The sequence below is a fragment of the Arctopsyche grandis genome, chromosome 2 (assembly GCF_051622035.1).
Source record: "Arctopsyche grandis isolate Sample6627 chromosome 2, ASM5162203v2, whole genome shotgun sequence".
Taxonomy (NCBI): domain Eukaryota; kingdom Metazoa; phylum Arthropoda; class Insecta; order Trichoptera; family Hydropsychidae; genus Arctopsyche; species Arctopsyche grandis.
This window is the reverse complement of record NC_135356.1, coordinates 6704240-6729338: the sequence shown is the minus strand read 5'-3', so window position 1 is coordinate 6729338 and position 25099 is coordinate 6704240. Positions and strand designations below refer to the sequence as shown.

The 25099-nt window shown below is 34.7% G+C and overlaps 1 protein-coding gene across 1 annotated transcript; it reads right to left on the bottom strand.

The window, feature by feature from the left end:
• Positions 1 to 5872: 5872 nt before the first annotated feature.
• rno (PHD finger protein rhinoceros) lies at positions 5873 to 25099 on the bottom strand. Its single transcript, XM_077446236.1, has 7 exons — positions 24879 to 25099; positions 17217 to 17255; positions 16953 to 17140; positions 14179 to 14373; positions 13855 to 14071; positions 13592 to 13781; positions 5873 to 13518 (listed from the first exon to the last, which is right to left on the bottom strand). Exons 3-7 carry the CDS (start codon positions 17117 to 17119, stop codon positions 6245 to 6247), a joined length of 8043 nt encoding a protein of 2680 aa, XP_077302362.1. The 5' UTR covers positions 17120 to 17140; positions 17217 to 17255; positions 24879 to 25099; the 3' UTR covers positions 5873 to 6244.

The following is a 25099-nucleotide window of genomic DNA, read 5'->3' as shown; positions in this document are numbered from 1 at the left end:
CTAATTACCGTTCTTGTTTTGCTTTCTATCAGGGTTGTGGAGTTGTAGCATTGCAAGTGTAGTCGGAGTTGTAAATAAAAATCTGATCTGGTAGCTTGCGCTCATCCCTATTTTCATAATCGAATGTGATGTATGAGTAGAATTTTGATCTTCTCTCTTCCATTTGGACCTCGCAGGAATGTTTTGTATGTGCAGCTGATTCTTATTCATTGGTACTGACTATGGGTGCAAGATATTCCCTATTTTGTATTTTATTACTTTAGTTTTTTTATGATTGTGTGAAATTAAGAAATTAATAATTACTTCACACAAATATAAAAATAGTTTATAAATAAAACAATACGTTCTTTTATTTCATTTGTATTGATGCAAACAATGTATGAACTTGTAAATATGAACCACATAATTTTATGTATCATATTTATGACATATCAGAGAACGTTCTGGAAACATGACATTACATATTTTCGGCAAGCTACATATTCGTAAACATGCTGCCAAAAGGTCATCTGTTAAACAGGAGCGTTGTTTGGTTTTGATTGCATTCATGGTAGAAAATGCTGCTTTGTGGAGGTAAGTAGAACCGAAACAAGTTATTAAATATGCCACACATCTCCACAAACATGGATTTTAATTCACAACGTAAATTCCAATAACTATTTTTAAAAGAAGTTATCGATTTCAAAAATATATCGCATTTTAATGTAAGGATTTCATTCTCAACTAATGTAGTATTTGATCTACATCCAAAAATTCTTTTAATCTTATTGATATTTCTTCTAATTGTATTTCATCATTGAATGGAAACGACACGAATAATATTACATCAATGCTACTCAAACTATGGTCCGCGGCTCAGTACTGGTCCGTGTACCGGCAGTACCCGGTCCATGCACAAAGAAGTAAATAAAAAATTAAAACAATAGCTTTTTATAACGTATATATTAATTAATTTGGAAGATAAAATAATTGATCTGACTACAAATGAGGAATTAAAAAAGTGTTTTGAAACCACAACTTCACTTGGGTCCTTTTAGATTAAATTGAAAGCAGAATTCTTCCAAGATATTTAAGAATATGCACTGAAATTCTTTTACCTTTACGAGACTGGTTTCTCAACCATTAGTTTAATAAAGACAAAATATCGTAATAGTGTTAATATTCATGATCCATCCACGTTTGGAATTAATTGTCTTCGATAAAACCACGACTGGATAAGTTAGCTAATAATAACAAACCAGCTCATGTCTCATTCATTCATTTTTAATCTTTGTCTAAGTACATATATGATATATAGATATTGTACTTCTTTGAATTCAACAAAATAAATTTTACTACTTATATTTAATATTATTTTTATTTGTTATATGAACAAATTTTCACTCATATTCATATATAACTTTTTTTATTTAAAAATATGATGCTGGTCCGTGAGAATTACTGAAAAATATATGCTGGTCCGCCAACTGAAATAGTTTGAGTAGCACTGTATTACATCCTCTACTTTTGAAATATCAATAAATCTTTTATCAAACTCATTTCGTAACGGAGGTATCTCATTAGCGTATTGATCGTATTCATGCGAGTTTCTATCTGTAGAATGTAGGCTGCCATATTTTCGAATTGTTTTAAATCCTCTCTCCCCCATTGTGCATTACCCTTGAATGCATTTACGTCGCTAGCCATGTCAGTCAATGTATTGTTTTATCCCCGAAGTTGCACATTTAATTCATTCGGCTAGAAATAACTACGCAGTCGACGCTTTGGCCACCCCTGACATATTTTTATCTAATATATAGTTTCGAAAGAGACTTTGTGTGTATGTATGTTTGTTTCTTTAAGTCGTAGATTCCGCGACGTTCAATTAAAAAAAAAAAGCAAACGAATATTCAAATAAATTTAAATAAAATAAAACAATTCAAATAAATTTAATAAAATGTTCACTATTAAATTGGACATGTTTAAGCGGTTTATATTACAAATACCGAGCGAAGCCGGGTAAAACACTAGTAAACACTATGAATGTAATTACTTTATATTTATGGTTCGGTGATTACTAGTCAAATGTGAACCGGTCACAGGACAATCGGTCGCTCTATATGTCACACGTGATCACCCGTCACACTAAAACTGGTCACACCCTAAAATCGGTCAACCAGTTTTCTCGTGACCGATTTTTGGGTGTGACCAGTTTTAGTGTGACGGGTTATCACATGTGACCGATCTAGAGCGACCGGTTGTCCTATGACTGGTTAACATACGACTAGTAGTCCGTTTACCCTATTTATACCTATTTAATTACCAACAATTTGATTGGTCGGGTTACATGTAGTGATTTTTTTGATTCCTAACAATTGTATACACTGGCAAGAAAAAGTCGTTCAAGTTGAAGTCAAATCATAAAATAAAGTCAGATTCGGAGTCGGTAAATCTCGAACCGGCTGCACAGCCCTTCTTTTTATGGACAATACAAATAATATCACGGAATGAAGAAAAGAAAAGATTGTGTAGATTACTAAAAAAAATTTATTACATTAAGATAACTATCTGCACATACAATATGAACTTACGTGTACATACGCAAATATACATACATATGATATATCTTATATGTTATGACAATCATCACATCTTAAACACAGTACATACATATATATTTACACACATCGAAATACTCGCAGGAATCTTCCGCATACTGACAACTTACAACATCATAGGAGATTAATATACACATATATATATATATATATATATATATATATATATATATATATATATATATATATATATATATATATATATATATTTAACATACACACACATATGCATATATATATATATATATATATATATATATATATATATATATATATATATATATATATATATATATATATATATATATATATATATATATATTTATCCACTTACATAACTGTACATATGAGTAGTTTGTACAATGTGCATTTACAACTAAAAAAAAAATAAACAAATTGCAGCTCCAATATATACATACCACATGTATCTCATGTACATGAAAAACAAAATTCATTTAAAAAACAACAAAACGTAAAACCAAAATAAAGCATGTGTGAAAAGAGCAAGTCTTCGATTTATCGCAGTTTAATTTTAAATCGAATAAACCAGACCATTGTTAGAAATAATGTCAGTGTGTGACACAGGAAAAATTTTTTCTACGGTCCAATTTCTAACAATCGGTAAAAATTGAAAAACTATTCCATTTTCACGCTCTATAGAGAAATTTGATACATTTTCGTTTTATAAACAGTATCTGTTTCGACATCAAATGCCATTTTAAACAAAAAGTAATCTGCATTTCAGCACCAATCGATTTGCAACCAATCTTCAGGATGAATCAACTGCGTAAATCAAAGACTTTACATTTATGTATATATTTTAGAAAAATTACATCAACTTTGCGTAAAATATTGTTGAAATGTAGCAGTTGAGAGTTGAAATAGATTATGATATATATATATATATGGTTATGAATTACACATATTTCAATTGTTCTTCGAATATACGAACAATTATAAATAATAAATTAAAATAAAAGAAAACAGTTTTGGTGTGAAGAACTTCATTCGTATTAAATATATATATATATATGATATTAACAGATAAATAAAACAGTGAAATTTGATTATAAATATCTTCCCAGTCTTCATTTATAGATTCCAAGTTCACAAACAATTCCAATGATATAAATAAAAAGCTACATTAAAACAATGTAAATATAATTAAAAAAAAAAAACAGTATGCCAAAAGTAATAGTAATTCAATAATACCGACATACAGGTTATAAAATTGGGTTTAGTATTTTAAAAAAATAATTATGATGATAAATATATTATATATATATATATATATATATATATATATATATATATATATATATATATATATATATATATAAAATGATTTGTCACGATTTTGCTTATATACATACATATTATACACATCCATATATGATCAAAAAATAAATAAACATTACATATTTAAAAACACACGAGCATACAAATACATATTATATGTTTGTCTTGCAACGTCCACACAACATCCGTTCATTTTCAAACAATCAAAAGTAAATTAACTAATGGAAGCATAAATTCTAAGACACACCGACGACGGCAGACATTACCAACGGTAAGAAAATCACACACACACACACACCCATCGTAAGACCGTGAATTGGCCACAAATCGAAACTGCCGTCGATGCACTCAGTTAAAATAGAATAATTTCGCAAGGGAAAAATAATCAACACAATATATATACATATACACAAAAAAAAAACCTTGAAAAGGATTGCCAATCAACAAAAAGACATCGATATAAACATATATATATTTAACATATTCAACATACCATAATCCGTAAGAGATCCCGTAATGACTATTCTAATACTCGTACGTGTCGAGAGCGACTACTCAAATCCAACACCGAGTATCCTAATCTACGATTATAAAATAGCCAGTGATTTATACGACTTCAACTACGTTTAGTTGCCAATCAACAAGTGTCACGTGTTTGCTAAATTGATATAGACTCGGGTAGAAATCTGGCTGATGATGACGGCCTCGGCTCAACAGATTTAACACATCAGAACTACTACGCATAGAACAATCGGCAATCCAAATCGTACATTACATTACATTTGATTTTAAAACAAGACCCAAGTTGAAATGTAAATGCAACAAAAAAAAACAAAAAAAAAACACAACACTGTCATAATGTTCTTATATACATATTTAAAAAAAAAAAATGATTCGCATAGTTGGTTTACAAATTGATTCTCATAAATTGAAGAATGTATACCATTGGATGTCCATATATAAGAATACCTAGTTTAAATTCACAACCTTCTATGACAAAAAATGGTGTTCCGATTGCAACAAACACTTGACAAACATATCTTCTTAACACTAAACATTTATGAGTTACAAATATATATTTTTTTTAAATTTAGTTGTTACATGTGAGGTCACGAATTATATGTACAGCGACGAATCTCTTTGGACACACGATACACACTCAGAGCAAGTCATGACAATATATCGTACACACAATCGCAAAAAAAAAGCACACACTTGATTCGTCCGTTAATTGACCCTTAACGATTAATAGCAAAAGACAAAAATAATAAAAAAAAAAAAAATTAAAACAATTAACAATTTTTATTGTATCGCGATAGCGTCTACGTAGTTTTAAAAATGTACTTATTGAATAGTTGCGACCTTTCTAAAATAAATAAACAGTGGCACTATCAGAACTATCACCTTGATGAACTATTATGAGTATGCTAAATTGGTAAAATTAAAAACTACAGTTGATTGCACATACAGAGGATAAGCCAATAAAAATGCGCATGCTGCCGCCAATTCAAAAAAGAATATGCAACGATATTGGATAAGATGAAGTCCAGACGAGATAGGAGAAATTTGATAATGCACAAATATATATATATATATATATATATATATATATATATATATATATATATATATATATATATAAATGGATCATTTAAAATTGATTTAAAAGTGATTAAACAAAGCAAGAGATGAATGCTTTACGCGTAAAATATTATGAAATGATATACACATATAATATAAAAAACGTTAAAATACGATTCCATTTGATTCGCCTTAAAATACATAAATTCAATTTAAGACGTGACGTTAAAATACTTAATTAATTTTGAAAACAAATAAATACACATTTTTAATGTAATAATTAATCATTTTCAATATGATTTTCATTTTGTGATACAAGAATAAATATCTACATCTAGAGAGTGTGTTGACTCTGACATTGTTAAATCTAAATTTCATTATATTTTTTTCTGATAATGATATATGTAATAAAGATCTATCAATAAACCATTTATAAACACTACATTTAGTAAATTGCAACAGATAAACACGTATGTATGTTGATTAAATGCACTACATTGTAAAAATACCTAATTCAGTGGCTCCATCGTAAATCGAACGACAAACAAAAAAAAAAAAAGAAAAACCTTGGTATGTGGAAAATTCATATCAGGAATCAAAAGTAACGTAAACCGAAGTCAAAATGGTCCACCGCTCCACCTCCATCCGGATGTCGAGGTCGAATCCGTACGCCGACTGGAAATTGGTCCACGGGAGCGGCATCTCGGAACCACTGATCTTACTCATATTACCATTTACAAATAAAATTGTTAATGTCGCCGCTTTCATCACCTGACTTCGCAATGATTATTGTGCGACATTGATGGACAGTTGAGTGGGTCGGGATTGGCGGGTTCTATGTTCGAAGATGCGTCCACCGGCATGCCCGGCGAGTCTTTCATGACGTAGCCGGAGCCGCCGGCGTCACGGGCCAGTTTTAATCTGATCGGAGACACTTTGAACGAGCGGCCCTTACCCAGGCTGTCCAGAGAGGCTGGCGAGTCGAGAGCGAGTGGATCGGGCGCGGTTGGGTCGTAGTCGAAGACGTCTTCGGTGGGAGGTGGTGGGTTCGCGACATACTCGGCGGACTGTTTCGCGTGCTGAGTGCTGGTCCCTTCATCGCCGGAATAATGAGTGTTGGTGCAACTGGGGTTGTCTTCCTTTTTACGTGCTATTCGGATTATCAACTTGGTCGAGTTTTCTACGTTTTTATCTACGACGTGCATTTCCGCACCGCGCTTCTCTTTTTTCTTTTTTCTCTTCTCGTTTTTGATGCGTTTCTTTTTCTCTTTTTCTCCTTCCTCAAAGTCGGCCATTACTTTTCGTCTGTACTTCATACTCTCCCTTCTGAGATCTTCTACACTGGGTCTAGGAATACTTGCCAACCTTTTCTTAGGTGGGATTTGATAATCTAAGCTGGAATCTTCTGTACTTACACTTTGTTCACTGGTGACATAGTTTCCAAACTTAATTTTCAACTTAGGAGCTGAAGGCATACTGACGTCAGGGACTGGTTTTGGAACTCGCCCACGCCGTTTGTACGAAAACGCCAACTGCGTGGGAGTAGAAAGTTTACTGAGATTATCTTGAGAGTCAACATAGGACATTTTCCGCCTTTTCTTTTCCATGTTAGCATCGACGACTGCTTTATAATCCTCTCTCGTTGGAATGGTCGTCATCGATGCGACGGCTTTGGGTATCGTTATAACATTTCGGCTGAAGGATGTCACCGGTACTGGAGGCGTGATCTGACACATTGAAGTGCCCAACATTGGGTCATGATCCGGATCCATATTCATGTCCTGCGTGCAATACTGCCGCAGAAGTTCCTTTTTGCGCATTCTCCTCAGATTGGAGGTGCCGGAAATCATCGCGGACGTAGCCGAGCCGACAGCCGACGGAGTACCCAAAACTTGCATACCAGACGGTTGGTCCACCGCTGGAATACTGGACTGATGTATAACAGGAGCGATACAACTCGTAGAATAGTTTGCGTCCAAAAACGGTCCTTTGATTTTGACCTTCAACTGATTCCGTGGATCTGTCAACGAAACCTTCGGTGTGCTCAAATCGTAACATTGCGCCGGCTCTTCGTTGACACGCTCCAAATATTTAGCTGGTGTATGAATCATCTCCAATGGTTCTTGCGACTTGTTACTACTAGCTATAAGAGCGTAATGCAGTTGTTTCTCCATTTCTTCATCGATATCCACGAGTTGCTGATCGGCAGTTCCACTAGCAAAAGTTCCTAGAAGATGATTGTTGAACGCGTCAATGTTTGATGGTTCAAAAGTGCTATACGTCCGCATGTCGACCGGACCTGGCAGTACTGGTTGAACGATACTTGTAAACGGTTGTACAGTTTCAACATTTGTACCACGAGGAGGTGGCGATGTTGGAGTTTCAATAGCAGCGGGGTGATCTGCAATAGGCGTCGGTGGTCGTAATTCTTTGATGTCAGCAGTAAACGATCTCTTAGTTGATTGTTGCGATGGACTAGCGAATTTAGGCGACTGGGATGAATCTTTATAACCGCCATCAGACTTTCTATCGTGTACATCGGTTGACCTCCGCCTATCTCGCATAGACTTCAAATCGCTCACGCTATTAGCAGACATATCGTCAAAGTCCAGATCGTAAACAGTTCCGATCAATTTATTATGAATAGTTCCCATTCCGTAACAATCCATATCGATATTCGGGTAAGTGTGTATGTTTTGAGTTGTTTTACCACGTGGACGACCCCTGCTTCTGGAACCCCTAGAATTCCTAGCGACACCTCTACGACTTCCACTACTTTTGGAATTGTCGGGTTGTTTTGGCGACTTTCCGGGACTCTTGCATGGCGATTTAATTTGATGAGGTACGAAACGAGAGGACGTTCTTGTCGGCTTCGACGGTGATTTCTTATCTTGAATTGGTGAAGTGATGGTGGCGGAAGCCATCGATTTGTCAGCAACCACTTGAGATTGGATCTGTGAGGTGTTGGGAAACTCGTCGATTACCCTCATCGGGGATTGGTGTAAACTGAAATGATGAGGGGACATGAGCTCTGACTCACCGTCGTGATTCGACGAGTGCTCGCTGACTGGTTTGGGGGTCAAAGGAGCTATCATCGCCGTAGTCAACGCTATATTGTGAGATGAAGAAGTAAAAGCAGCCGAACAAGGAGCCTGGAACGATATTGGCCCTTCGTTCATTTGCGACATTTGACTCATTATCGTGTTGGTGCTTTGATATGGCATATTAGAACTAGAGTGGAATATGGGAGTTTCCGTTACAGGCAAGGGTAATTTTGAATTGATGCGAGTGGATGGAAATAGTGATACCGGCCCGCCTACAAACTGAGAGGCTTCCGATGAGAACTGGCTGTAATGAAGCGCGTCAATTGAGCAAGGATGATACTGTGGCATCCTAGGATAGTCCATATTTTGCAACATGGCACTGTGGATTTGGGATCGCATTCTGTCGTCGACTTTGGAATGGTTGACGTCTTCCTGTTTATGAGACGTGGAAGAATTGTCCGAGGTCGAACTGGATGTTGAAGACCTCCTAGCAGGCATCATCTCTCGTTCCGACCATTTCGTCTGCTGTTTAATACTGTTGTATGGTGAAGGTATGGGAGTGCATTCCGGTGGCTGAAGAGTACTTTCATTGTCATACGTTTGCATAGATTCTTGTAAGTCATTCGATCTGCCCGATAGCGGTTTATGGTGAATGACTGTATCTGACTCGCTGCGATTTGAAACGTTTCCAGTATTGCTATTCAAATGACTGTCATAGGCTTTACTGGAAATGTGTTCTGGCATAAATGGTTCTTTGTGCGAAACATCAACAGATTGAATCTTATCGAGCATTTCATTTTGCATCATTGCAGTATTGTGGATGACGGTTTCAGTGCTTTCATTCACTGGTACGTTATAATGGGTCATTTTATCACTTTCAATATGGAAATTGTTTTGACTTATCATCTCGTTACACGAAGCGTTCGAACATGCTTTGTCTTCTTCTTTGAAGTCAAAGTTATCAGGCTCTTTGATAGACAAATATGGTGTGGTTATGTCACACATGTCGCATTCTGGGCGATGTGTAGATGGGACATCATCAGCCGTTTCTTCATCAGGTGAAAGAGAACAATTTTCAAATTCTTTAGACTCTTCTGTTGTCTCGGCCTTTTTATACGGAGTGCATTCCGTGAATGAAGTCAGATTCTGTTCACAATCCTTAATTTCAAGATCCTGCTCGTTGCCTTCACTCTGACTATTGACTGCATTCGATTTTTTCGATTCCATTTTCAAGTTCATACGTAATTTTTCTACTAAATTCAATGTTTCCCGCACACCTCGATCTTCTTTAGAGTCTTCCTTGAAGAAAAAGTCAGGACTGAAGAATGACATCAACGGTTGCACTTTCACGATATCTTCGTTACTTTGCGATATGTTGAAGCCATCGTCGTCCACAGCTGTAGACTCCACAGCCATTATATCGTTTTCAAAATCGAACAACTCGGAACAGCCAGTGCCTTTACTTGCAGGCGGCGAAAAGATAGATCTATTGGGATATGTCAGAGTTGTCACAACAGACTTTACTTGATGAGTACCGTTGTCTTGAATTTCATCAGAAGTGTACGTCTCGTTAGAAACTTTTTCTAATGAATCGGAAAGCAATGATTTCTTATCTCTGGACTCTTGCAATCTAGGAGTGTGACCTTCGCTAGGTTCTGATATTTTATGATCGGTGTGCAACGGCGTCTTGGGAGACTTGACAATATTGTTACCTTTAGTAATTCTACTAGATATTTTGGTTTGATTCTTATCAAAATCACTGCCACTGTCCTTGTTTGAGTTATCGGAATGTTTCTTTGGGTCTGATGCTACATTTGGCATATAATATACAGGTAGTGATGATGACCTTTGAGAAAAATCTATCGATACTCGTCTGTCTGTTAACTTTTCATCGGTGGCGCTGTACTGATCAGCCTCGTTGCGAGATTTCTCCTCAGAATTACCTTTGCTAGAGTGTGACTTACTGGACTTTTCAAAACTGGTTTCACTATTCGTTAATTTTTCAGATGAATTGTTCTCATCGGCAGAATCATTTCCATACTTCTTAAATTCGGAACTTGAATTATCAGGAGTGTTAAAAGACTCAGTTGGTTTAGAATGCTTTAACTTCTTGTCCGCTTTCCATTGCGCAAATGGAAGTTTACTGGACTCGCGATTCTCTTTGGAGTCTTTGGAAGTGGACCCGCCAGCTTCTTCTCCGGAGTCTTTGGAGACGGACACAACAGTCTCCCCTTTAACGAGTTTTCCCTGCCCAGAATCCTTCCTGTCAAAAAGATTTCCCGACCCAGTAATACTTCGGGTTCTAGTACGTGTTGAAACCCTTGATGCTGTACTGCTGGTTCTAGATGATTTCTCTCTTTCAGTAGCCGAGGTATTGGCTCCACACTCGGGCACGCTTTCAATGACCCTGGTTTTGTTCTCCGAGATCTTTCGGGAACTGCTTGCGGTTGCTCTGGGAGCTTGGGTGGGGGAAGAACTCGACTTTTTACGGGAACGGGGTGGGGATTGGCGATTGGTGGGGTGGGAATCGTTATCTGCTTCGGAGTCACTGGAAGAAGAGAGGACCTTCGTACCCTTGTCAAGAAAGGGCAGAATGGCACTCCGTGAAGGGGATAGTACACTTTTAGGATACATTTTCTTAACTTCTAGGAGGATTTTAGGAACATCATTTCTATTTGTATTGTCATCATCATCTGAACTACTGCTTGAACAATAACTACTAGAGCTAGATGTGGAGCTTGAACTAGATTTTCGAGACCTTGGTTTTTTATCATCTTTAACGGGAGAGGAAGTTTTACTTTTGGGAGTTTCGACAGCAACAGGTTCTTTCTTTTTGTTAGCATCATCTGTAGTTCCCTCGGGAACTTTGGACATTCCACTCTTAATGTGTTCAGCAGCTTTTTTAGCCGCTTGTCTTTGTGGGACATACGCCAAAATATCTTGATTGTCCTTTTCAGATTCTTTTTCAAAATCAAACAAATCACTAGAAGACAGTGATTTTGATTCCTTTTTACCCGACGATTCCTTGGATGGTGCATCTTTGACGTCCTTTCGTTTATCTTTCGATTTTTGTTTCGGTTTAATTTTAGTCTCTTCAACCGCTGGTCCTGGTTTAGGTTCTACGCTATCATTTGATTCCTTGTTTTTGACATTAGCAGTGGTTGAGCGCATATTTTCAGAAGCTTTCTTAGCTGCCTGCCTTTGAGGAACAATCAAATCAGATGGGTAATCTTTATTTTTAGCAGTTTTCGCGTTCCCTCTGTTTTTAACCTCTTCATCAGAAGCACTGGCTTTATATTTTTTCATCTGAGCAGAGCTCTTTCCAACGCCCTTAGGTATTGGAATGAATTCTTTGACAGCAGCTTTCGTTCTGAATGGCTGTTGTTGGGAATCACTCGTAGCATTAGATGACTTGTCCTCGTTTACATCTTCATTTTTATTTGTATCGCTACACTCACTATCAGAGTAAATGTTTACAGGTAATTTGTATTTCTTCATTGGTCTCATTGGCATCAGCTCATCACTTTCCGTGCCAGATATAGGGCGAGACCCCATTTCCCTTTCCATTTGACGCAACGTAGTACTTCTTTGAGGAAGCCAAGAAGCCTTTTTTGCCGAATTCTTAGCATTATCTTCACTAGAGCTATCATTCTTACTACGAGAAGTAATGGATGACCTCGTCTTTTTCTTTTCAGATGTTTTCCCATTATTGTCGCCACTATCCTTCTCTTTGGATGATGCCTTCTTTTTCGACACGGACATTGAAGGCGCATCTTCGTCATCGGTAGTAGAATAGATTGGTCGACGATATTTATTCTGTGTACGCACCTCTCTATCGTGAAGACTCTCTCCACCGCTAGACATGCCGCTATAGTCGGCAATACTTGCACTTCTGCGAGAGGATCCATTGAAGTATAATCGTCTGTAAGGATTCTCTACAGACTTGGTTCGTTGAACAACACCGTTCAGATCTTTCCTGTTATCGTCTTCTGAATCCACACCGGCTATTTGAGCCAAAATAGAATCGAATTCATTCTTATGATCAATTGCTCCAGGATGCGAGTATAGACGATCGTAAATCGATGGTCCGTGATTGGCTTCCACGACTGCACTCATGACAGCAGGTGTCAACGAGTGCTCGCCAGAAAGTACAGCGACTTGTTTGTGAAAAGTTTGCTCGCGCATTCGGAAGTAAGACCTGGACAACTTTTCACGCCGGCTAACCATGTAGCATAAATTACGCACCCTTTCCAAATCCTGGCGTAGCTGAACAAACATTTTCTTCTTGTCAATATCGGCTTGTTCCTGACGGTGAACCAACATGTCAGACTCATCGGTCTTGGGAGGTAAGAGGGGTCTGTTATGTCCAGCTTTACGTTTTAGTTTCCAATAATTGTAAACATACTGAATACCATCTTGATCGACATCGAGCAAGTGGGTACTAATGTCTTTAATACTAACATGTCTATCGAACTCGGCTTCAATTTCGTGTAATCGAATAGCACGCGCTTGAGATTTCTCTTCTGATGTCATGTCCTTCCGTCTCTTGCGTCGCGACTCCTCCTCTTCAGAGCCGGAACCGGTGTTTTTGTCTTTTTTGGAGTTAACGCTATGTCGTTGGCAATAGGATCGGAGCTTGACACCGTCGTCGGCATTCTCGTCCTCGATTATGGCACGCATTTCGAGACCGTGTTTAAAAGCACAGGTGACGTGATATGCAGTTTTGCATGTTTTAACCGAGCATTGTATGCAAGCGCCTGTACGCTCACGACACAAAACGCAAATTAACGACCATCTCGAGGGTGGAATTGCCGATATCTTTGTGATGGGTTCCATTTTTTCGGCACATCCGATGGACACTTCGGGTATCCAAAGAACGCAGCTAACGTGAGCCCATTTGTGTCCCGAGGGAGTGCTCTTCATGGCACCACCAAGATTAGGACATAAAACGCAGATCGGATTCACTCCTTCGCCACAGGGGCTACATAGCCATTGTCCTGAAACAGACGTGATAAATAATTTAATAGGCCCGACTCCACACAAAAAAATATGTACAAGTTAAATAGTTACCTGATGGTATGGCGGTAATGCCGTAACATGCCTGATGAACGCATATGTTGCAGGAATCGCAAAATACCATTTCATTCCCTTCTTCGGAGTCTGGAGATCGGCATACGTCACAAATTACGTTCTCGTCGTACTCAATGCCGAGACCTTCTTCAGATTTCATAATTGCTTGAATCTTGTCCCAACACCGAATCTGATAATATTAATAAATCATACAAAATAAAAATATAATCATACAAAATAAAATAATTTGTCAAGACATTTACCTCCAACTCCTCTATGACTCTCTCTAGCTGTTCCTCGTGCAGTGGCTGTACTCCAGCTTTGGCTCTTTCGCCGTTAAGGGCACGTAGCCAAGCTGCATCACAAGCATCCATATCATACGCACAAGCTGCTTCAGCACGAGCCACTGCACTACTCAAATGATGTTCACTTGCAGTGAAATTATTGTCACGTGTTAGCCGAATGTATTTCATTTTGGGTCTAAAATAATAAAAATATGTATTTGAATTTCTACTGGCAGAGCATAGTCTTTATATTTAAGATACAAAAAAAATTGCCAATTTGCAAAAAAATATTGGTCTACTAACAACTTGAATTCATCTCTGGCGTATGGTTGACGTTGAGGAATTTCAGTAACGGTGGGCTCCGGCAATGAATCGGGATTTACCGGAACTTGAACACCTCTTTCCCACTCCTGCTTCCAAGCGTCGGTTATTACCCAATATTCATCCGACGCCAGTGGTTCAGAATCAGGCAACTTCATTGCACTTATAAGATCCTTCCTGTATTACAAATAAAGTTATATAATGTTTCCTATTTATTCTGCAATGAAAACTTACGAAAAAAAAAAACAACTAAATGTGTAAATCAAAATAAAGGAAATACTTATCCCCAAAAAAGCCCCCATCGACAATAAAAGGAAATTGACTATTATATGATTGGCGACAGAGATCATCGATCTTCAATGTGAAAAGTTTTAACACCAGTTTATGAAATGTAGCTTTCACTTTAGATCATTTTCCACAGGAAACATTATTCAATACAAATAGTACTTAACGGGTGATCTGATGATTAGCGCAGATGTTTGTATTAAATAAAATATATATTTTAAAAGTGATCATCGAAAATCTTAATTGCATATGAATGTTTGATTCATGGCAGTTTTATACAAAACAAAATATCTTTCAAATGACAATCATAACTTAATTTACAAATAATGACTCAAATGTCAAATGTTCGCAATAAAGTAGATTAATAAAACTTTCCACAGTTTTTCAAATGTGGAAAGTTTCGTGGTTTGTCGGCATACATATATTTAAAATAGCCCTAAAAAAGTAATCACACGACTTTGGTGATCAATTGATTTTGGTGTTTCTGAAAGTGATGCTTCGAGCGTAATAATGCGATCGTTTGATGACTTGTATGGAATTTGGCAGCGTCATGTTGAAACCAGTGCCGATATACATTATAATTTTAGACAAAAATTTCACAATTGTGTCGCAAATTGTTCTCTATTGGAAATTTCGCGAAAGTATGGTCTAATTATCTGACTGGAAAGGGATGTTGATACCAGTGGCGTGCCGTTGGAATCACTTTTTGCCACACAGCCTTACTAACATGTGAGTGAGCAGGATACAAGAGGACTAGGTGACGTCTTACCAAGCGCCCTTATATCCAGCGTACACATGAATAAGGCTGTACGATAAAAAAAACAGGGAGATTTCAACGGAACGCCACTTGTTGATACAATTTCTTCGAACCATTGCAACATTCTACATATTTACGACTAGTTATTTGAGAATGAAAGTTTGGATAACTGTGTATTGTTTATAATCGTCTCCATGCGATTTTTCGGATCACTTTATATATAAATATACATATATAAAAGGGAAATGAAAATGTATAAATATGTGATAAATTTTATTTAACTAATTTTACTCAAATGTTAAGTCATTTATACTAAAAAAAAAGTAAGTGAGTGTGCAAAATAATCGCAAAATTACATCACACAAAAAAATCTATACAAACGAAACATTTCCGAATGAATAGAAGCAAGTGATTTCCAAAAGCTAACAAAAACCAGCCAACAATGTTATTTATTATTGTGGAAAAAATTTCAGTAATGAAACGAGTCCGTTTTCTTTATTGCAGTAACGAAATAAGGTACCTGTTGGTTATACGGGCGCTTCCGAGCATCGGGTATACACACTTACTATAACTTAACATACACATACACGACAGTTACAAGAATGGCCTCTAGGTGGCGCATTACGCAACCAGTGATTGAAGCTACAAGAAAACGCATTTTACGAAGAATCTTATTATACCTACATATATAATATTATATGTCTGACTTTCACATATGTTCTAGCGGAGACCAGAGGGCCACACCAAGTGACGAGCGAGAGAGTCAACCAACTCGGACAACCAGAAGCGAATCAAAAATCGACGACAGTCACACATACTAATTATTTTGTTCACTATAGAATTTTCAATACGTGACGATACAGTCACACTTGTTTATAGTTTTTTCACTATGGAATCACTGGCGACTAATCACCAAGTGTGGCACCCTTCAATACAACGCCATACATCGATCGCGACAGTTGCTGTTAACTAATATAATCACCGTGACCAGACCAATCTGGCCGGTCGGTCAAATTTTTCGACTTGGGCAACCAGTGAAAGTAGAAAATGGATTGAAGAGAAGGTAGAACATAGATTGGCAAGAGGTTGTTTTGGCTTCGAAACATGCGCATGTGGACCGATATAAGCGCCGAAGAGCTGTTCGAAGCCGCTGAAGACCGATGCGGATATCTGCAAACAATCGACGAGGTGGTCGCCAACATCCAGATGCAAAAAAGGCATTAGGAAGAAGAAGAACGTCAATCACTAGTTGCATACTGTCGCTTTACTTAAAATGTTTGCGGCCACCTAGACGCCATTCATGTAATTGCAGTGCATTTAAACGAGTTAGTGTGTGTATAATCGATGCTCGATTGCGCCCGTATAACCAATGAGTACCCGAAATAATATTGTCAATTAAAGAAACTCGACTTTCAACCGATCAAATATACCAAAACACATCACAATAATGATAGTAAATCGGACGTCCTAAATATTTAAAAAAAAATGCATACATATGCGCAAAATTTTCACTGTCAGCAGAAGAAAGCAAGTCATATTAAAAAAAAAATCGCAAATACAACATAATTCAATATAAATATAATAAACAGTAAGTAACAGGTCATTGAATCGCGCAGTGCAACGCCACAATAATATTAAAACTTGACGCAATATATATATATATACACACACACATATGACTAAAAGAAAAATAAGATTCGCTGATAATACAAACCTGAACAGTTCAGCAGGAGTCTCCGACACCCCGCGGTTGTAGATGGACTTGAGCTCGTTGACGAGCCTCGCCTGCCAGTGGGCATCTTCTGGCTCGGCCTTGCGCCGCTTGCTGACTGCGGCCTCCTCAGTGCGGCTCGAAGCCCGCTTACTGCCTCGTAGAGACATTATAGCTTTATTCTTCTCCACCTGAAACCGACGCGGTAAGATTCACACGTTCCACACGGCTCAAACCAAAAGACAAAATAAAAAAAAAATCACTCACGATTATGTATTAAACTTGCACAATGACAACGGTCAACACCTGAAACAAATTAAAAAAAAATTATATATATATATATTATGATTTTCACTGCTTCAATAAACGCCATTTTAAATGTATCAAATCGGATGTCGTGATTCCTGCATAAGCAATAATAGTCTAGCCCGATACATCACGATACGTCAAGATTAAATCGGTGACCCATATGCACATATTAAAACCGTTTTCACTGAATAACATGAATACTAAGATATGTGAATATTTGCTGTCGATATATTAAAGTATAACCAACAGCGTGGACTATCGGTTAGCATATTTCATTTTTTATTTTTATTTTTTACATATTAGCCACAGTAACATTACAGAGAGCTCTAACGCGTCACTGTGGCCAGACATACATCATAATAATAATAATAATAACCTGTTACATCTTTATGAAAAAATCATTTTGACATTTATAATTGATAAAATCAACCACCGGCGTTGCTCAACGACCACTCGACCAGTTTAGCACAGTTTACATTGAAGAAGTCAATTTCACCAGCAACCTGGTTGAGCAGATATATCGCTCTAGATATTGGAGACGTTGTTAACATATTTGTGCGAACCACAGGAGGAGAAAACAAATCAAGATTCCTCAGGTCCCTGAACTAAGACTTAAAATTCATTAAGAACCTGAGGATTGTGTACTATCCCATTTAATAGCTTAAAAAAGTGCTTTCCCAGAAACAACACGACGAGACTCCAATGAGTTGAAACGCAACGCCCCTATTAGAAATGCACTAGGATATAGCCAAGGATAATAACCATACAATTTCATATAAAGATATCTGAGAAACCTCCGTTTGGATTCTCTCAATCTTCAATGAATGAATCATATAGGTAGGACTCCATATAATGGAAGAAAATTCTAGAATTCTGAGTACTAGAGAATACTACATACGTATATGCTTTTGAACATAGTGGTCACGGGTTCGAGTCCGACTAGAGTTTCCCTGCTGACCAGACCTTGGTTTGCGACTCCAGGTCAATCGTTTCCTATCAGAGTTTGCCAATCTATCTGATTTTCATTGAAACGGTTCCAACAAATAGGTAACCGTTTCACTGATCCGCATAAAAATGCTTCAAATTTGTCCATAAATATCACACAAATTTTCAGCATCTCGAAATTTGACGATTTATCAATTGCTTTGTTAAAATCATTCTAAAAATTGTATATCGATGTTTGTAATTGGCCAGGAAGGCGAATTGAGGTTTACCTGTTAGGCTTCCTGGTATATATATGTAAAAATAAAATACTTATATAAAGAAAATGAACAGCCCTGATAGACAGATGTTGCAACTTAACGAATTTTGAAAATATCGCCAATGTAGATCAGAAACGACAGAATAATAATGAACGTCTCAGTTGCCAATAAGTAAATATTATTCTGATCTATGAACTATTGATCTGGGGCCTATAGAAAGATCAATTGAAAAATTTTATCTTGTAATTGAACTCTATGTGAATGCAATTCTTTATCACGGGCACATAGCCGGCCTTGAACAGGTTATTTTTCGATTGAGTATTACATTACCACAACATTAGGAATATGAGAGATGACTGATTACAGTCCTATTGTATCCGTTGTATACAATTGGAGTCGAATTGTAAGGAATACGAGCCATAACAAATAAGCCGGTGCTCTTATCTGATACCGGCGTGTATTATATAAGGAAAATTAACAATCCGTTTTAGCACAGTACCAAACGACGTCTCATTCGGCAATACGCGAAACGTATAAATTGGCGCAAATCTACACTAGCATCGAGGATACAAAGTTCCTTAGATATAAATACATCGGTTTTTGCATAGGAGATGTTGCATGTAATGTGATGCTAGTTTATTCACATACGAATCACTTTGACTGTTTAAATTGTACACACAAAAAAAACAGCTAGTTTATTCATGCACAAACTAGTTTGTCCTCTGTATGTACATACATATGTATGCTTACCTCGGGTTGCATTTTGACATTTTGATATATTTAAAGATTTATACGATGTCTGAAGGGTGAGTCTATTTGACTGTAAACTAAAATCAATAGTTTGTGTATGAATAAACTAGTATGTTCGTGAACGAACCAGAGTATATATATATATATATATATATATATATATATATATATATATATATATATATATATATATATATATATATATATATATATATATATATATACGAGGCAATAAAAGGATTATCCCTTTATGTGTAGGGTTTTTAAAGACCAAATATTTTAAATATGATTGTTTTCTAAGATTTGAGTTGTTTAGTGTGGGTTTTCGAGGATACAGCATCAAATTCGAATTTTAACACGTCAACAAGACAAAACGCGCTCAGTTATCATTGGAGAAGAGTGTAAAAATCACGACATTAGCGAGTTCAGGATTTTCTTTTCGGTGAATTTCCAAGAAAATGGGATGTTCTATATCGACTGTTTCGAGAATACTGAAAAAAAAAGAGAATCTGGAAGTTTTGATCGTAAGAAGGGGACCGGACTGAAAAGATGCACATCGAAGAGGCAAGACCGTGTAATAACCAGATTATCTTTACAGCAGCGATTCAAAACTGCTGTAGAAATAAGAACAGATGTATCGTCACAATTTTCCATGGAAATCAGCGACTCAACAGTAAGAAGGCGACTCAGAGAAGCTGGACTCTACGGTCGGAAAGCTGCAAAAAAAAAAACCACTACTAACCAAGAGAATGAAAAACAATCGATTGGAATGGGCGAAAGCACATGAAAATTGGAGTCCATCAGATTGGCAACGAGTGATATTTTCCGACGAATCAAAATTTAACCTCTATAGTCCTGATGGTTATCCGTATGTCCGAAGAAAAGTTGGCGAAAGGTATAATGAAAATTGTACCCTTAAAACTGTTAAGCATCCTCCAAGTCAAATGGTCTGGGGATGGTTTTCGTACCATATTATTGGACAGTTGGAGTTTCTACAAGGTGGCATCGATGGAAAAAGATATAAAATTTTTTTAGAAAAAAGCTTCGTCCCATCGATGGAAAACCACCTTTCATATTCCGATGATATAATCTTTCAAGATGACTCTGCCCCTTGTCATCGAGCTAAATTGGTGAGTATTCATTTTATTTGATAGCATTGAATATAAATTACAAAATTTCAATAAAAAAACTGGAATATTTTTTTTTACTTTTTTTAGGTTCGGGACTATTTACAAGAAATGGGTGTAAAGACACTACCATGGCCTGGCAATAAGTCCCGATTTAAATCCAATCGAAAATTTATGGATGTGTATCAAGTACAGGATAAGGAAGAACAATGTTACTACTCTTAAATCGTCGAAAGAAATAATAGAAAAGATATGGTACGAAGACTTCCCAATCGAAAATTTAAAAACTTAAGTAGATTCTATGCCAAACCGAATAAAAGAAGTTATAAAATCGAAAGGAGCCACGACAAAATATTAACTTCTTTTTTATAATTTGTAGATAATAATATGTGACTGTAATCAAATTAAAAATGTATATGTATAGTGTTATTTTCATTTCAAATTTCATTTAACAGTGAAGTCAACGCACGGTCGTAAAATCTGCCCTCCATTAAATTTGTCCCCAACTCATTTTTATGACCTTTTTTTTCAGGTATGGTGTTACAAGACTGTAGAACCTATCATTTAAATGACTTTCGGTTTTGGTTTCATATAAGATTACCGAAATTTCACGCAAAAACATGCTGTATATATATATATATATATATATATATATATATATATATATATATATATATATATATATATATATATATATATATATATATCGTCATCGTCACTCCACAAATATACGAATTGTGTGGAGTGACGAACGTAAATTTGAGCTGTTCGGCACAAAAAGTAAAAGAAAAGTATGGAAAAAATTCATTGAAGCCAAAAAATTCATTGAAAACAAGTGTGTTGAGAAAACGGTGAAATATGGTGGTGGCTCAATTATGATATGGGGCTGTTTTTCCTGGAAGGGCGTCGGAGTCCAGCCAAAATAGAAGGAATAATGAACTTCGATATATACATCGATATAATCAAAGACAATTTGGAAGAATCAGTCGAAAAAAATGGGTCTGTGGAGTACTTTCATCTTTCAACAGGACAACGACCTAAAACACAAATCGAAGAAAACAATGAAATTTTTCGAAGATACAATTTAATTAATTGAGTGGCCTCCCCAATCAACAGATATTAATCCCATAGAAAATGAGTGGTCTATAATGGACCAAAAAAATTTAAAAATTAAAAGAAAAAAAAATGTTTTTTGATGAATTTTCCACTATTTGAAAAAATTTAGATGCTGACACACCAAAAATTAGTTGAAAGGACACCCAATAGACTGCAGGCTGTAATTAATTCCAAAGGATCTCATACAAGTTTTAAAAAAAATATACATCTCAATTTCTCTCTGTCCACTTAATTTTGTCTTTACTGCTCATTTTTCCGTATTTTGCTCATTTTTTTTTTTTTAATAAACGGTATTGTTTTTTCAAAATATTTTTGTATAATTTTTTAAACCTAAGTATCATGAATATTACTGATTTATTTATCTTTTGTAAAATGTATCATAACAAAAATATTCTAGTATTGTACCATCCCATCATAGAAGCAAGACGATTGTCTAGTAATTATTATATTACTATTTATTGTTGTCATATGTCCATTTCCTATGTATTTTAATTCATAGAAAAATATATACTGTAATATTATTTTAGCTAGAGACATTTGAAATACATATAAGAAAAATGCCCTATTTTGCATGTTTTTTAAAATTCGTATCTCGCCTTAATTTAAAAATATAAATAATCTTTTTTAATCGTAAAACATGTTAAATAGTTGAAATCAAATAATAAAACCAAAAAAACTTGTGTATAGCTTCATGTAATTAAAAAAAAAATCGAAAACATCGAACAATTGAAAGTGATTTCTCTGCATCTTACTGTATATTTTATTTTATTTATTGAAAAATCAACAGACAACAGGATGTACATAGATATGTATAAAAAACAAATAGTAAATATATAATATATGTAACATCCGAGTCCAATAACAGATTTTTACAGATTATAAAAAAAAAATGAAAAAAATAAATATAAAGAAAACAAATGAAAAAGAAAAGAATAAAGGCTATAACATGACAAAATATGTAGAACATTGCATAATTAAACTATAGTATTAAAATATTGGAAAAAGGTATATATATATATATATAAATATATATATATATATGTATATATATATATATATATATATTTATATATATATATATATACCTTTTTCCAAATTTATATATATATATATATACCTTTTATATATATATATATATATATGTATATACACATATATATATATATATATATGTATATACACATATATATATATATATATGTATATACACATATATATATATATATATATATATATATATATATATATATATATATATATATATATATATATATATATATATATATATATATATATATATATATATATATATATATATATATATATATATATATATATATATATATATATATATATATATATATATATATATATATATATATATATATATATATATATATATGTATATACACATATATATATATATATATATATATATATATATATATATATATATATATATATATATATATATATATATATGTATATATATATGTATATACACATATATATATATATATATATGTATATACACATATATATATATATATATATGTATATACACATATATATATATATATATATATATATATATATATATATATATATATATATATATATATATATATATATATATATATATATATATATATATATATATATATATATATATATATATATATATATATGTATATACACATATATATATATATATATATATATATATATATATATATATATATATATATATATATATATATATATATATATATATATATATATATATATATATATATATATATATATATATATATATATATATATATATATATATATATATATATATATGTATATACACATATATATATATATATGTATATACACATATATATATATATATGTATATACACATATATATATATATATGTATATACACACATATATATATATATATATATATGTATATACATATATATACATATATATGTATATACATATATATACATATATATGTATATACATATATATACATATATATGTATATACATATATATACATATATATGTATATACATATATATATATATATATATATATATATATATATATATATATATATATATATATATATATATATATATATGTACTGATCGCTACTAATGTTTAACGCCATGTATTGAAAATTTATTTAATAAATTAATTTTTTTATCGGTGTTTTAAATTGTTTATATGTAGGTAATTTTTACCATTTTAACAGTTATATATATATATAACTCAAAATCCATAATTGAATTTTTCTCAATAAAGAATAATTCAATATTGATCCGCATATACGTGTAAATTTAGACGAATAAAATTTATTCATACTGAATGCACACGTCTTTCCCTGTCAATCCGGACTACCAATTAGTCAGGACAATCGAGTTTCTACTATATACATATATACAATATATCGTCTGGAAAAAAACAAGTCAAAAAGTCTTATTTCAGTAGAAACGATTGAAGTATAAACGTGGTGAATATTTCCATACAAATGAAAAACGACACCATTGCCCTGTAACTTGTAACTTGAGCTAAACAAATAACATTTTTCTAGAGAAAAGAGTGTATGCAATCGATAAGTCAAAAATCGTTTTATATATATATATATACATATATACATATATACATATATATATATATATATATATATATATATATATATATATATATATATATATATATATATATATATATATATTATATATATGTATATATATATATATGTATATATGTATATATGTATATATGTATATATATATATAAAAAACGATTTTTGACTTATCGATTGCATACTCATTTTTTTTTTTTTTTGATGATTCAACCTACATTTTGGAATTCGCCTGATAGGCAAAAATTTGCCAGGTGCGCTTCACGCCATATTTTTGCAATGTGGACGCTTTTTAGTCGCGATTTTCGCCTACATTGAAACGGTATTCATTTGCATTAGTTCTATTGAGCAAAACGACATCTCTATGGCATTTTGACGTTTTCAAATAACCGTTGTTCTTTTGTTTTTTCGAAATATATAGCGATAGTAAACAACGTAAAAGTTTGTCAATTGTTTTTTTTAGAGAGGCCAAACAGGACAAGGAAAAAGCGGGGGCGTAACGGTAGAGGCGGCGGCAACCTGCGGGGAGAAAATGGCGCGCAGTATTGCAAAGTGGGGTGGCGGTGACAGGTGGAGGTGGGGGGGAGGACAATGACGAAGGTAGATGATGATGAGGGGATTATATCTGCTGATGCAAGGGTTTGTAGGAGTAAGGGTGTGGAGGCGCAGCCCCGGATTTGACAGTGCGCACGCGCGCCGCTAGATGTCGCGAGCGTCGGCGGGACGCTGAGAGCGCGCGCTACACCTAGGGGGGCGACCGAGACAGAGGGGCGTACCTGGGTCTCGCGAAGCCATGTGTACGGGAAGGCGTGCGCCAAGACATTGGGGTAATAGGGGTGGGCGCGGTATTGACGCGGGCGACGGCCGACGGCCTCTCGCAAACGTCCCGCGCCCGCGCGCCGCAACCACCCAGAGCTGAGCGCACGCTCTTATTGCTTCCCTATACACGCATGCGCGCACGCACACATATATGCCTTTCGAACGCCACAAGGATACT

Coding starts and splice junctions, on each gene's coding strand:
- rno (XM_077446236.1), bottom strand. CDS start 17,119: ATGTCTCTACGAGGCAGTAAGCGGGCTTCGAGCCGCACTGAGGAGGCC. Junction 14,072..14,178: donor GCCAGAGATGAATTCAAGTT/GTTAGTAGACCA, acceptor TTATTATTTTAG/ACCCAAAATGAAATACATTC. Junction 13,519..13,591: donor CATTACCGCCATACCATCAG/GTAACTATTTAA, acceptor CGTCTGTTTCAG/GACAATGGCTATGTAGCCCC.